General features: G+C 41.2%; 2 protein-coding genes across 7 annotated transcripts in view; both read right to left on the reverse strand.

Annotated features, from left to right (window-relative positions):
- Positions 1 to 1858: 1858 nt before the first annotated feature.
- On the reverse strand, positions 1859 to 8495 carry LOC129827540 (protein LSM12 homolog A). The gene is made up of 5 exons (XM_055888480.1): positions 8325 to 8495; positions 5089 to 5222; positions 4294 to 4403; positions 3592 to 3718; positions 1859 to 3486 (listed from the first exon to the last, which is right to left on the reverse strand). Exons 1-5 carry the CDS (start codon positions 8449 to 8451, stop codon positions 3394 to 3396), a joined length of 591 nt encoding a protein of 196 aa, XP_055744455.1. The 5' UTR covers positions 8452 to 8495; the 3' UTR covers positions 1859 to 3393.
- Positions 8496 to 9323: 828 nt separating this feature from the next.
- LOC129827548 (histone deacetylase 5-like) overlaps positions 9324 to 15679 on the reverse strand; it is a 107434-nt gene continuing 101078 nt past the window's right edge. For all 6 annotated transcript variants that reach the window (XM_055888535.1, XM_055888527.1, XM_055888500.1 and 3 more), the window contains one exon: positions 9324 to 15573. In XM_055888535.1, the coding sequence (XP_055744510.1) occupies positions 15534 to 15573 (40 nt within the window). In that variant the 3' untranslated portion in view covers positions 9324 to 15533. The remainder of the gene's footprint in view (positions 15574 to 15679) is intronic.

The raw sequence follows: 15679 nt of genomic DNA on the forward strand, positions 1-15679 counted from the left end.
TACATGTCCAGGCCCATCTGAAGTTTGCTAGAGAGCATTTGGATGATCCAGAAGAAGATTGGGAGAATGTCATATGGTCAGATGAAACCAAAATATAACTTTTTGGTAAACTCAACTCGTCGTGTTTGGAGGACAAAGAATGCTGAGTTGCATCCAAAGAACACCATACCTACTGTGAAGCATGGGGGTGGAAACATCATGCTTTGGGGCTGTTTTTCTGCAAAGGGACCAGGACAACTGATCCGTGTAAAGGAAAGAATGAATGGGGCCATGTATCGTGAGATTTTGAGTGAAAACCTCCTTCCATCAGCAAGGGCATTGAAGATGAAACGTGGCTGGGTCTTTTAGCATGACAATGATCCCAAACACACTGCCCGGGCAACAAAGGAGTGGCTTCGTAAGAAGCATTTCAAGGTCCTGGAGTGGCCTAGCCAGTCTCCAGATCTCAACCCCATAGAAAAACTTTTGAGGGAGTTGAAAGTCCGTGTTGCCCAGCAACAGCCCCAAAACATCACTGCTCTAGAGATCTGCATGGAGGAATGGGCCAAAATACCAGCAAGTGTGTCTGAAAACCTTGTTAAGACTTACAGAAAACATTTGACCTCTGTCATTGCTAACAAAGGGTATATAACAAAGTATTGAGAAACTTGTTATTGACCAAATAATTTTGCACCATAATTTGCAAATAAATTCATTAAAAATCCTATGATTTTCTGGATTTTTTTTTCTCATTTTATCTGTCATAGTTGAAGTGTACCTATGATGAAAATTACAGGCCTCACATCTTTTTAAGTGGGAGAACTTGCACAATTGGTGGCTGACTAAACACTTTTTTGCCCCACTATATACACATACATTTCGCAAACATATTCCAAACTTGCCACACCACAGCATTTTCTTCATCTAAAGGCATCCATTGAAACAATATTTTTCAACAAGTTTAACATCATGCCACCAGTTGCTACACCATCTGAGTTTGACCACAAATTAATAGATGGACAATTATTTGCACCTGGAGGGGTTCTAGGTGGTGATAAAGGGGAAACTGAATAATAGGTTCATACACTGTCCTGCTGACCAACGCATGTGTAGGGTTCTGTTTCACCTCTATACATGGAGTCCTGGACAAAGGAAAACTATTCTCAGCCTGAATTAATGATTTAATTTAGGTAAAAAATGTCAGAACTAAAGCCAGAGTTAAACTACAATGAGTGACTAAGCATGCCATTCTATAAGGAAGAATAGGCTCCTTTAATTTGTTGAGTGCATCTCCCTTGTATTTTTGATTATGTGGAGTAGCCCACAAATGCCCCTAGAGGCCCTCAATTTCACATGACAGGTAGGCAGGTCTACTCTATTTAATTCATTGAGTGAATAGGGAACATACAGTATTTCAACACCTTTTGTGGCATTTCACCAAATTGATTTTTAGATGTGTAATTCTGACAATGTGCCATGGTTCTTTGTTATGTGGATACTTTTTTATTGAAGGCAAGATCTTAGAGCTTGGATACTGTCTGATTTGACCTATTGAATGGACATGGTCATTGCATGTTCACCACATCCATACATCTCACCTTCATTTACATTTCTATGTTGCCCTCTGCTGACAATTTGAAGGCATAGCAGAGAACAAAAATGGTTTGCCTCAACTGCAATTCATCCATCCCAGATGACCCAGCTGAATAAAACATTGAAATAATGCATTTAACAAAACAATTAGGAGTTGAAAATGAATTCCTTTTCCCTGAGAAAGGAATATTTTGATATGAGTGTGCACGAAAGACTGATTGCTATATCAACTACTAGAAAACCATGAACACCAAAGACCAAAAAAGAAACATGACAAACTGCAAACTTCGTTTTTTTTCTTTTTTATTTCCATGTTACTAGCTATTTAAAAATAAAAAATAAAATACTGGGAAGGAAACCTTGGCAACGGCAGCCTCGTTGACACACGATGGACGGGTAAACAACGCGGATGCCTGTCACAACTTAACCCCACTGGCCGAGCCTCCAATCAGGCTACATTGTTATAAACACGAGGCTGGGATAGGGGCCTTTGGGCCATTTGGGAAACCTGCTCCCCATCCCAGTCTCAAACATGGCAAGGTATCTTTAAGTACATTTTTTTCCAAAAGTGAATACAAAGCATCCCATACAGAACTGAGATCGATCTCATCGCACACGGTTCAGTGGCACGCCATATGATATTGGCCAACGTGGTTAATTAATTTGTTTTTTCTTGTTCGAACATGGGAGGAATGCATTGAGTCGGGCGGAAGAGCAGATTTCACCTGCCAAAGTGTGTCAATGGTCGGTAGACAATAGAAGTGGGAGATGGAGAATGTAAGAAAAGAGCTGGATTTCAATGTGGTCCCATCGTAGAAGAGGTACTGTATTGTAGAATCAAAGACCATGAGGGACAAGGATGAAAGGGAAGAGGAAAACAGCCCAGCCTCTACTCTAAAATAACACATGCCCTTTATCTTTAGCTTCCAGACTTAAAACTATACACAGAAAAAAAGAGCAAATTTAGTTCAGGCGCGACCATGCAGCAAGTGCTTATGGGTAAAAGCAGACAGTCATGTCTGTTTGGAAGAAAGGAAAGCATTTCATGAAAATATTTCAAGCTACTAGAACCAAATGGGTGTTTACAAATTGTATTTATGAAAGGACAATTTGGAGGAGGTATTTCAAGTCTATTTTATGTCAGATTAATAATGTTAACACAATTTGAGTGTTTCCCCAGTTGAGGGAAAACAGCAATTTCAATAACCTACTGGGTGCATGTTTGTAAGATTGTGAGAGTTCCCATTCATCCCATTCACACGTGTCACTATTGGCATCCTTTCAGTCAGCTGTTAAAAAAATAACCATGTGGTTTCAAGAAAGCTATTAAAATTAGTGTTCTTGTCAAAACAGTATTTCAATATTAGAAAAGGTCCTTTATCTCTTACCATAAATTTCTACTCTTGAAATTTACGAAAAATGACTAGAAAATAGATCAACCAATGAATAGAAATCAAGTGACTTTTCTCTGTGAAATGGAAGTGAGGAGCAGGCTTGATGGCAGGAGGAGAGAAGAAACAGAAGGGAAGGTAAGAGGTCAAGAAGAGGAGTGTGGGTGGGGAATGGTGGCAAATTGAGATTACATTTGTTAGATTATCTTTAAAAATGAACTGGATATTTCCCTCTCGGTTGGGACCCCCTTTTGTCCAGTTCAAAATGTTGGACACCTCTGATGGAGGTGGGGGGGCAGGGGAACACTGGCCTTGGTCTGATGTTGAAGGGAGGGGAAGAGAAAAGAACAAACCAAAACTGCCTTTGCCGTTGTGACCTCCCCCAACCAATTCCCCCTCCCACACCCCCTATCCGGACTGAACCTCCGGCTCAAGATGATAAAGTGGAGTCTTTCTGTGTTTGCTGTGCTTGTGGCCGCTGCACTGACTTCTGGCTCTCCACATCTCTAAAATGTTTCTCCACCTGCAAGGGACAAGACAAGTAACATTTTATCCTCAATCAACTTTCTGGTACTGCAATTCCTGTATTCCCTTCAATGGTGAATTAATGGTGGTAAGGCATACTCACTATTTTGCGTACGTGACTTAAAGCGCTACCCTCTTTGCCTTTGCAGTTCTCCACTTGGTAAGGTGGGGATATGACCACGTCGTCCATCACCATGATGTTCTTCTCCTGCCATTTGCAGTCTTTGATGCTACAGAGAGATGGAGAATGTTTTTGAAAAAAAGCACCCAGTAGCTGCCTTTAGTCAGGGTACTGAGGTTAAAGGTTTCAGGTCACACATTTAGACAGATGACTCAATGCAGCAGGTATCGGATGGTGGACAGGTGCATATCGAACAGCAACGATGCTGAAGAAAATATACAAACAAATTAAACAAAAGAACATTACAGAATTAACAGCTTACATTAGAAATTGGTCAATCAGTGTTAGTACTGAAAGACTTACGGTCATTGGTCACTCACTGTAGTCTAGGCCAAATCAGGGATCAACACTACAATCGCATTAGAACCAAGAGGTATAATGGAATGCATACTATTTGATAGGGTTTAAAACAAAACATTACTCAAAGACTGGCATTAAAACTGGTTAACTAAACAGTGAAGGCAACCTCAACATCCAATGACACTATTTAAATGCATTGGGTAGCACATTTTTTTTAAACAGCCTTTCCTGACCATTGGGGACCGTCATAGTAAGTAAATAACTGATGTTTCTATAGTCGGATGAAGCAAAGTCCCAGTATTAGAGACAAGAGACAATACTCACGTTTTATGTATAGTCTGGAATAGCTGTTGGCCCTCCACAGAGACTCCAGCACTAATTGCATATGCTTGGGATAACTTGTCTTCCTTTTCCGACCGTGCTCTGTTGGCAAGCTGCAGGCGTGTTGGAAAAGGAGAACCAAAACGTTAGAGCTGTTCACAATAGCCAACATTCTCAACTGAGAACCCCAAAAGCCCTTGGAAGTTTAAGTATGTAAAAGGCAAAAAATATATTAGGCATTGAAAAGAACTTTAAGGAATTTCCACCCGTTAGCAATACAAATAAATATTAGAAACTGCTTACTGATAATTTTAGTCAAATGTGGAACAGGTGGGTTTTGTTTGATGCCAACCAAAGTTTAATGATATGGTGATGGAACATTTCAGGATTTTTTTGGGGCAAGACAATAGCCATTCATTCTTTAAATACACAAACAATCCATTCAGGTTAAACATATGGTTCCAATCAACATGTGAAAGCACCCAAAATTATACAATTCATTGACTCCGTGTTGGGACAGGGATTCCCAATTCCAGTCCTGAAAACCAATTGGTTGTGCAGGGTTTTGTTCCAGCCCAGCATAACCACACCTGATTCAACTAGGATAATCAGCTTGCCTAAACTAACGACAGTCTTTAGTCTGACTGAACCACAATTAGCTGAATCGAGTGAGTTAGTGCAGGACTTATTGATAAAGCTAATGACAAAATGACCAGATGTCCAATGATTCGTCACTACCTGGTATGAGAAGGAGATGTGTCAAGGAGGGTGTGAGGAGTGGTGATTGGCTGGTCTTACCTTGCTGACATTCAGAGATGCTAGTGGAGGAGGAGTTTCAGTGCGGTCATTAATGATGTCCACCTCAGACACGTAGGCTAAGTTAATCAGAACCACGTCGCTGACGTTTGCCTTTCCACTGGAGGGGGCGCATTCTGAAAGGGCAGTGGGTCAAGGCAAATAGGCTGTACTACACATTCAGAATGGAGGTCAAATTAGCAGCAGTTAGCATTAGACTAAATATACATGCAGGACTCGTATGTGAGGGAAACAATGGATCAGCTGGAATCATAATTCTATCACTTCTTCCACAAACATTAGGCTATGCCAGACCTGAGGTAAATCAACATTTTTATGTTATTGAGCTTAAGGAGAAGTCAGAACACATATTCTAAATGGCATAGTGCAATTTAGTCGCTCAATGGTGAACCACTGACCAAATAGGCCTAATAAGTGAGCACAACATATTCTACTCTAGTAGAACACAAAATCCAAGCACAGCACCAATCCAACTTTGCCAGGTGCTGGAGATCCCCTGATGGAACAACTTCCTCTTCCCCCCCACATACACCCTATATTCTGCCATTCATGTTCAGCCTCCTCACAACAGAACATCCTGTGATCATGCTTCCCCATAACCTAGGAAACAGGTCCAGGGTTCACCACTGCAGTCCAGGAACAGCCTCTTGCCCAAGAAACAATGCAGACTGTTACAACCCATAACATAAGTCCTAAACATAGGCTAAGCTCGGGACTTACCAGTCAAACAAACCACCAGCAACTAAACAAAATGAATAGCCCACTCAGAACTTCTCAAAGGAGATGTTAGGAAGCAAGCATTTCACAGTTAAACAACAGGTGTAGACTAAGAAGCATGTGACAAATACAACATTTGATTTGAAGACGGCATGAGGCGTATGCACACCACCAGGAGATCACCTTTCAACTCTGCTAACTTAAGTGAGGGGACAAAGAGTCCAATGCATTGTTTGTAAGGGAGGAGGTTGGGTACGAATGAACCACAATTCATCATGTGGATATCAGAAATACTGTGGAGCGAAAGAGGGCAAATAGCCTGCTAGGCAGAAAACAAAACAAAATTGGCATACTTAGCACAACTGCCAAGAGTAGCCTTCACAAACACCCAACTGTGTTAAAGAAAGCTCAAAGGATACTATCTAGTAGCAGCCTGCTCACTGCCCTTGAGACACGGTTTATAGTCTAGTGACAGACAAAATTCACAGAATGTCTGTGACCTCACACAACAACCGAAGGCAGCACAGAACTTGCCCTTCAACTGATTTCCCGAAAAGACTCTCAAACCTGAGCCAAGCTAATTATTTTCCTAATAAAATCCAGGTTGGATATGAGTAAAAGTTTTGGAAGAAGGCCTGTGTCTTTACTATGGTCAGAAACATTTTCCCATTACAAGGCAGACAGAGATAAAGTGCTCAGAGCTGAACTCATTCAGGTTTACAATCCTTCATTTCACGGCTGCTGAACTTCCTCCATAACAGTAATAGAGGGCTGTGGATTTCCTGTATGACATGACCTTTCAGTGACTCACCAGCCTCAAGGGAAACAAACTAACATGCCATGAGGGTATGACTGACTGGATCTAGAAGCTGTATTTACCCCCTGCACTATACTATTGTGTCACCCTGCAAACATGTCACAGTGTGCTTCCATAAGCAAAATACCTCAAGTGAATAGGCCTACATGATACACATCTTGAAGAGTGACTTGTCCCGTAGCATTGGAAAAATACCCTCTGTGCATCTCACAACATTCACAAAAAAAGTAGACTAGATTTAACTACCTTAACATTGTAAATCTGTTATTTAAAAAAAAACAACGGCTAGTCATCAACTGACATTCAGCAAATGCCTCTAACTTAACAAGATCAAATGAGCAAAGTCTGAGGCAGTACTACCTTCCAGCCAGGTAATAGAGACCTGTTTGACATCCACCGGACCGTGAAGGTATGGAATGCACACTGTTGAAATCCACAATGCTGATGCAGTGTGATAACAGCTGACTGACAGACACATCACATTCCTTCCCTTGGCTGTGGCTGCAGTTGTTTCACTATCACAGGGTGGCCTGACTCTGGGCCTTTCTGTCCTATACCAGGCAGAGGTGGAAGATTGGCCGGCACAACCACGCAAACAGAATTCTTAGTGCTCTGCAATGTATGTATGTGTGAGCAAATAGTCCAAATCAAATGGCTTCCTTAGAGTTCTGCAACATATCAAATCTTGCACTTTTCATGACTGCCCATTTCTCTAAGCAGTGCTCTGTGCAAGCCTTAAAAAGGAATTTATCTGGGCTAAATGCGCAAGAGATGTGTATAATACCTCAACTTCACCCAACCTATTCTGTATAGGTCTTCTCCAAATGTTGCCTGTAAGAAATACACCTGGCTTCATCCTATCAAGATCCTTCATGTTATGAAATACAAGTCTGCACATTCACATAACATATTTCACAGCAACTAGGAAACGTTGGCCATCTTCCAATATAGCTACAACTATAGTTAATGTATTTCTCAAGTCCGCTACAAAACACTTGACAGGGGTCAAAGTACTTAGGTAGGTAGTTACTAGCTAACGTTAGCTAACCCAAGAACTTGACAGTCACTCCTTTCTAAACTGTCACCGGTGAATCATGGCGTGTCAGTTTCGACAACGTAAGCTAACTTGGGGTGGGTAGCTAGCTTATCCTCAAGCCATCAACAATGTTCTTTAAATTACCATTGTTTTAGAGCATAATACAACTATAAGCCTGGTCTGCTAGTTAGTCATTTTTCTAGCTGCATGCTAACTGTTTCTAAGAATTTGCCAGGCATAACGCCCCTTGGAGCTGCCAGATAGTGATCCATACAAGGACTGACTGTGCTAACGCTGACCACAATAGCTTGGGTTAGCAAGTTAGCTAGCATTATGGCACAATACCATGCCAACTTCGATAGCTAGCTGGCTAACAACAAACATTAACTTATGATCATGCCGATTCTAGACTTTACATACCTGGCTTGAAATAGAAAGTAACACTTTTTAAAGTAACTGAACGGAACAGTTTTTAAATTGTGTGGTTAGCTACGTTTTGATCAAGAGTAAGCTAGTCAGCTCCCTAGCTAGTCTCCTGACTACGCTTGCGCGGATCTCAATTTGGCAAGCGCGACCAGTTACCCCCAGGCCCCTTGCAGCCTGGAAGACCACCGATTCAGTGACAACGGAAAATGGTAAAAAGGATACTCAAAGTCAACATCTTGGACTGATAGTCAAAGGCAACGACCTCTCCTTGCAATTGCTGCCCCAAGCAGGTGAGGCAGGAGACATGGCTCCCGACACTGAAATACTCCCCCGGTCCAGGAGCCGCCATCTTCTCCGCCAGGAAACGGGAGCGCCAGATTTACGTAAATATACGCCGTGGCGTCACTGACTATCGATACGGAATGTTGATGGGCGTGTCATGGATTGACCACACTTCCCTGGGCGGTCCAATTCTCCACCACATGACTGGTTGATAGAGTTGAACCGATCTAGACCCCTAATTGTCCTGATCTAGTAATATTTTATTAGAAGTCCTTCTCGCCACAATAAAAGTCATATGCTTTTTCCATGTCAAAGAAAGAACTGTCCGACTTGCTAACTGGTTGAACGCGGCACATGTATTACTGCAACCAGTTTCCCAAGTCCGACATTTCCGAGTTCGACTACTAGGCACCCTAGCACATGAACGGCGGCAATAGTTCTTCTCAAGATGTTGCAATATTGGTGAGTAGGCCTATGCATAAAAAACATTTAGTTAATTCACTCACACTGTTTGGAGAATGAATTTGAGGGTTGCTTTGACCATACTTATAAACATCCCTCATCACAAGCACCAGAGTTAAACATCCATGCACTTGGCATTTCCCATTCATCTTATTTTTCCACCATAAATGTATACGTGGAGTGGGCAGTCCTAAAGAAATGCTTTTGACTTGCCTGTTACAAGCTTGAAGCCTCATTCAATGATGCTAGTATAGCAATAATCTGACTGGACCAGAGCCCGATTACGGACTGGGTACTTGCCCTGGAGACCCACCATATAGCATATAAAACACGTCATAAGCCATGACAAAATGTGTACAATTGCAGGAAATTCACTTTAAAACTGCAAACTAAAATAAAAAAATATACTTTAAAATAACCACTCATCGACTTTACTATTCAAAGCCATGTATGTTATCCCACAACCAACACTGTAAATTAAAGATTTCTACTCCTCTTTGTATTGGAGCAGTGAATCGCTTTATTGAGTTTGACAATTAACAGGCCCACTTAAAAAATAAAAAGATAGTCAAATAGGATGTCACAACATTACAATGAGTAATAAAAAAGGGCTTTTTTAAAATATACACAACCTGAAATAACAGTAATCAGACTCAACATTCCCTTTAAGATCCTTGCTAACCCACAAGGTGGCGCTGTGCATAATACAACTCATGAAAAAAAATTCAAAGGGACAGCGATTTTCATCAATAATAGTCACAGTAATAGAGTGCTCAAATAGCGTGTATTGCACATGTGTACACATATATGCACTTATACACGTGAGTAGCAATTAGTATAAACACATTTGTATTGTCGCAACAGTTAAGCATTTGAAAGAACACATGACATTAAGGAATGTGCTTTGATCAATTCAAAACGTCTGCATTAGTTGTGACCAGAAGAGAGAAAGAATATATTTAAAATATAAGGTAAAAGACAGTCACATATTCAAACATCCAACCACAGAAAGTGGAGATTGAAACACCAGCGCAGTGGAAGGACACAGACACACTTCTCTTTCCAAAGTCAAAAAAATATACAATTACTCTTTGAATCTTGACGATCATAGGTCACTACATATACACAACGTATGAAATATCAATAAATATACATTATTTACTGAATAGCAAAATAGTGTGGCAGCAACAATAAAGCTATCTTCAAATGGTGGATAAGTCGATATAATTTACACAGACTTGGACGTCTTCCAGTATCTGTTTAGACAGCAAGAACACACTTGCATGGTTGCCACTTGTAGTTGTTTTGTCTAAAGGCAACACACAAAAACATTCCTCTATTCTGAGTAGACTTTCTTGATTTGAGTGTTGTTTTTTTTGCTGCCCCTCCAACATACCCACAGGAAAAAAGCCCTGACCTACAAAACACACGTCAGTTCAATTAAAGAAAGGGTAATTCTGTCATTTGCCATCTCACCCACGGGACAGCCCAATAACCCTTATATATGCCATACAAGGTGGAGGTACAAAACTATGCACCAAATCTCAAAATGGTCAATGATCGAAATGAAAACATTACAAAACAAGGTCACAACAGTCCCATGTACTACAAGCACCCCCCCCCCACACACACACACACCATAGCCACATGTAAAAGGAAGTAGGAACCGCTGTGTATATTACATGCGAGTACAGTGGCATCCACCAACAATTTTGCAAGTGATGAGTGTTTCAATTCCTACCCCGATGACATGATTGTGACAACACTGTGATTTGAGTTCGGTCAAAATGGCAAATGCCTGTTTTTTTCTGTGACATCCGGTCACATGCTCCGCCTGGGAAGTAGTACCATTGGAAACCAACAACGAAAGAGCATACCATGGTCGGTATGACAATAGGAGCTATAAGGGTATGACGTTAAAGGGGTAGTTCACTCACAATTCAAAGTTTGACATTTTCAGACCTCAAAGGTGCTCTAATCTCAACATGATTCCAAGTCCCACACCATTGGTTAAGTAGATCCAGCTATACCGTGCATTCGGAAAGTATTCAGACACCTTTACTTTTTCCATATTTTGTTACATTACAGCCTTATTCTAAAATGGATTAAATAGTTTCCCCCCCTCAATACCCCATAATGACAAAGCAAAAACAGGTTCTTAGATTATACATTTTAAAAATGTAAATAACATTTACATAAGTATTCAGACCTTTTACTCAGTACTTTATTGAAGCAACTTTGGCATGATGCTACAAGCTTGGCTCACCTGTATTTGGGGAGTTTCTCCCATTCTTCTCTGCAGAGCCTCAAGCTCTGACAGGTTGGATGGGGAGCGTCGCTGCACAGCCATTTTCAGGTCTCTCCAGATGTTCGATCGGATTCAAGTCCAGGCTCTGGCTGGGCCACTCAAGGTCATTCAGAGACTTGTCCCGAAGCCACTCCTGCATTGTCTTGGCTGTGTGCTTGGAAGGTAAACCTTCACCCCAGTCTGAGGTCCTGAGTGCTCTGGAGCAGGTTTTCATCAAGGATCTCTCTGTACTTTGTTCCGTTCATCTTTCCCTCGACCCTGACTAGTCTCCCAATAGCTGCCGCTGAAAAACATCCCCATAGCATGATGCTGCCACGACCACGCTTCACCGTAGGGATGGTGCCAGGTTTCCTCCAGATGTGACGCTTGGCATACAGGCCAAAGAATTCAATCTTGGTTTCATCAGACCAGAATCTCATTTCTCATGGTCTGAGAGTCTTTAGGTGCCTTTTGGCAAACTCCAAGCGGTATGTCATGTGTCTTTTACTGAGGAGTGGCTTCCGTCTGGTCACTACCATAAAGGCCTGATTGGTGGAGTGCTGCAGAGATGGTTGTCCTTCGGGAAGGTTCTCCCATCTCCACAGAGGAAATCTGGAACCATCGGGTTCTTGGTCACCTCCCTGACCAAGGTCCTTCTCCCCCAATTGCTCAGTTTGGCCGGACGGCAAGCTCTAGGAAGAGTCTTGGTGGTTCCAAACATCTTCCATTTAAGAATGATGGAGGCCACTGTGTTCTTGGGGACCTTCAATGCTGCAGACATTTTTGGTACCCTTCCCCAGATCGGTACCGACACAATCCTGTCTGAGCTCTACGAATAATTCCTTCGACCTCATGGCTTGGTTTTTGCTCTGACATGCACTGTCAACTGTGGGACCTTATATAGACAGAAGTGTGCCTTTCCAAATCATGTCCAATCAATTGAATTTACCACAGGTGGACTCCAATCAAGTTGTAGAAACATCTCAAGGATGATCAATGGAAACAGGATTCACCTGAGCTCAATCTCAAGTCTCATAGCAAAGGGTCTGAATACTTATGTAAATAAGGTGTTTATTTTATTTTAGATACATTTGCAAAAAAAAATAAACAGTTTTTGCTTGGTCATTATGGAGTATTGTGTATAGATTGGTGGGAATTTGTTTTTAAATACATTTTAGAATAAGGCTGTAACGTAACAAAATGTGGAAAAACTCAAGGGGTCTGAATACTTCCCGAATGCACGGTATGCTCCAAACCCAAATGAATGGGAAAGTTTGATACTGGCACTGGCTAAAATGGTGAAATCAGATAATCTTTCCCATTCATTTGGGATTCAAGCATATCTGATTTCACCATTTTAGACAGTGCCAGTGTCCAACTTTTCCATTCATTTGGGATTGGAGCATAAAGCTTGATCTACTTGAGATGGACATAGAGTCATATAGACTTCAAATGACAGGGCTGAAAACCTCAAACTTTAATTTTGGATTGAACTAAGCTAGCCCTTTGTGTTTCATATGAAAAAGGGTAACTAGTGAGGGAGTAAGGCGTTGACACCCCTTTAACGTTTATGAAAACATAGTCACTGTATAGTTATTACAGTATGTAGATAAGCTCAATATACAGTTGTGTGACAAAGGGACAAAAGTACCTTACGATGGTGAGTGGACTGGTTGAGAATTGATTATATGATTAGAGGGAACAACTCTACAGAAATAACCTATTCCGTAATGATAGTTTTTTTACCTCAATAAAGAGGACAAATGAGATGCAGAAGACTTGGTCAGTGTTGTTACATTGCTTGAAATAAAACAAAATGATCAATGTAGACAAGCACTCTGCACCACACATTATCTTCTGAGAGTATGCTGGTTAAAGTGATTCTCTAGTACGTTTGTATACTTTTTAGCCGGTAGTTCTGAAAGTTGTGCTCACGAGCAAAAAGTGGGCCCCAACAATAGTGTATTACGTGACATATGTGCACCATGTCATAGATCTCTGCTGTAGATGTACCATGTACATTTCGCTAGCTGGCGAGGGGCAGAAGCTCATTGGTTTTACTCAAATTGCTAGAGGGCTGGCCCAGGTGGGGGAAAAAAGGAAAATGCCGCAGCACAGCATCCAAAAAAACAGTGGCTTTTAAACTAGGGAATGCGTAGCTAATTGAGGTAAGACAGTAATTCTGCTCATAGATTATGCATGTATGAACTACACAGACACATCCAGCCCAAAGCGAGAGGTTTAAAAATACTTAGTAGTCGCCAAAGTTCCAGAGCATGTCTTTAAGGGAGGTGTCGGTTACCATTCTCTAGTAGATATACTTGATTTGTATGAATTCCTCAAGCATGATGATTGTGCTAATTCCCACTGAAAATATATATATTTTCCAAAGTATTTAATTTGTGTGATCATATGGGCGTCAAGTGCAAACACTTTTCATTGATTGAGAAATATAAATATTGATGGCAACAGAGGCCAGATAACACAGCACCTGGACACTAAGTCAAACAAATGGTTTACGACAGCTGACAAGTGGGCAACAGTTTCGAGGATTTGGGGTATTGCAGTGTAAACATCTAAAGTGGTGCTTGCTCAAGATTATTTGCCAAATGAGATCCATCCCATATCACCATTTCTGTTGTCTCTTTTTGTGTGTGGAAAAAACAAATGGCACTTAGAAAAAAGGACAAAACATTGATTGCAAAACTAACACAATGTGTGCTTGCTTAGGTGGCTTCTTTTTCTTTTTTTTACTCTTCTCAAATATAATATTCATATCCAATTTGATTGGATTAACACTGTTATTGTCATTATTCGTATACATCTTATATTTTATACAAAATAAAACGTTTGTTTAAAAAAGTGACCAAGTTCAGTCCCTCCTCTCTAAATAAATGGAAAAACAATGAGTTTGTTATTGAACCGTCTCAGGTTGAGGGGTTTGCCAAAGCAGGAAAGGATGCAGTATTTACAAGTGACAGGAAGTGACATAGCAAAAAGTTGGTCGTTGTAGCGTTCAAATTTCCTCACAATCATACCGTCAGCCGCATATGTACGGGTCGGAATTGATAAAGGACACACAAAAAAAAACTCAGTTAAAGCCACACTGACCTTTGACCTAGAGTATTACACAAACCCAGAAAGAGAGGAAAGAGAGAGGACATAGGAGTAGAATCCCATCTCTGCGGAGATGGCTAAAATGGTGCATTCTCTGGAGGAAATTAAGGCATTTTGAAAGAAACAAGCAAACAAATATACAAACAAAACAGACATGAGTGTAACAAGTGTGTGGATTTGTCTTTCTGTCCTGTGTTCTGCTAAGTGGTGGTGTAGTTGGTGTTAACAGGGATATTTAATATAAAAGGCACCAAGTTCTTCTAAAAACATCTTTCTCCAGTCTCATGACCACCACAAGTCTCCCAGTCGCAGCAGCAAGCGTGAGACAACAAGTTCATAATCCAAGTATTATTCCACAAAATCCTTCCTCGTCCAATCCGTGGGCATCCATTGCACCAAGCGGTAAATTTCATTGTGGGTATGTATTTGTGTCCTTTTTTGATGGTAAAAACCACCTCAAAATGCATTCTCTCCCATACAAAGTGGAGGGAGCTGAGGCTTCCTGAAGAAAAAATAAAGGCTGAATTGGAGAGATATGTTGTCTCCTTCAGCCAGTAAGTCTCCCTTGGCAGGATCCACAGCTCGACCTCCACTCCACAACCACAGCTGATAGCAGATACAGTGAAAGGAATATACAGTATATATATATATGCAAATATACATATCATATGTTTGTGTGCTGCTTTGAACAGATTATTGAATAGACGCATGAGAATACCAAATGACAGACAAAATAGGAACAGAGGTACGCATGCTCTGAAAGGAAGAGCATTATTCATTGATACAACCCCATTGTTGTTCCTCTGTTGAGAACTTAGTGTGTATAGTATAATGCGGGTGTGTGAGTGTATTTGTGGCTGTTGAAATATTTTTGCTGCTTGTTGGCTTTTTCAGTTCTAATGTTCCTGAAAAGTATAAAGTATGACAAGAAATGTACAAAGCTTCTCGGGCCCCAGAGCCGAGGCACACTCCTGGATCCACTGCCTTCTGCTTACAAAAAAGATTGAAAGAAAAAAGCAAGACACAGGCTCTTCAAAAGGTCCCGCCTCTTCCTGCTTCTCCACCAATCACGCATATCCGCCGCTGGCCCCTTTAGGTCAGTGTGTGTGTGTGTGTTCCGCCTCTCCTCTCCCACACACACACTTTAACAAACTCACCTCAGTGAGTTGGAAAGGGAGGCTAGCACATGTCCATCAATCCTCAGAAAATGGAAAGAGGTGAGGCGAGGGCTGGAAAGAGAAGAACATGGAGACAAAGGTGTCGTGACAACTCTCCGTTTCCTCCTACAAGACAGGCTCCTCTTCCATTGGCTCTTCTGTAGACCTGCAGGTACACCAAATAGGAAACAGCACGACATAGACATTAGCCTCTTAGTCATGCCAAAATAAAAGCCCCTACCAACGAAGGTCGGGCAAAAGGTATATGATAG

Source organism: Salvelinus fontinalis, chromosome 2 (assembly GCF_029448725.1).
Source record: "Salvelinus fontinalis isolate EN_2023a chromosome 2, ASM2944872v1, whole genome shotgun sequence".
In the NCBI taxonomy this organism is placed as follows: Eukaryota; Metazoa; Chordata; class Actinopteri; order Salmoniformes; family Salmonidae; genus Salvelinus; species Salvelinus fontinalis.

Bases quoted from the DNA above. Each gene is read 5' to 3' on its own strand.
- LOC129827540 (XM_055888480.1), bottom strand. From the start codon at position 8,451: ATGGCGGCTCCTGGACCGGGGGAGTATTTCAGTGTCGGGAGCCATGTC. The intron at 3,719-4,293 runs GTGAGTATTGTC...ATCTCTCTGTAG, and splicing joins TTCCAGACTATACATAAAAC to CATCAAAGACTGCAAATGGC. The intron at 3,487-3,591 runs GTGAGTATGCCT...TGTCCCTTGCAG, and splicing joins TAAGTCACGTACGCAAAATA to GTGGAGAAACATTTTAGAGA.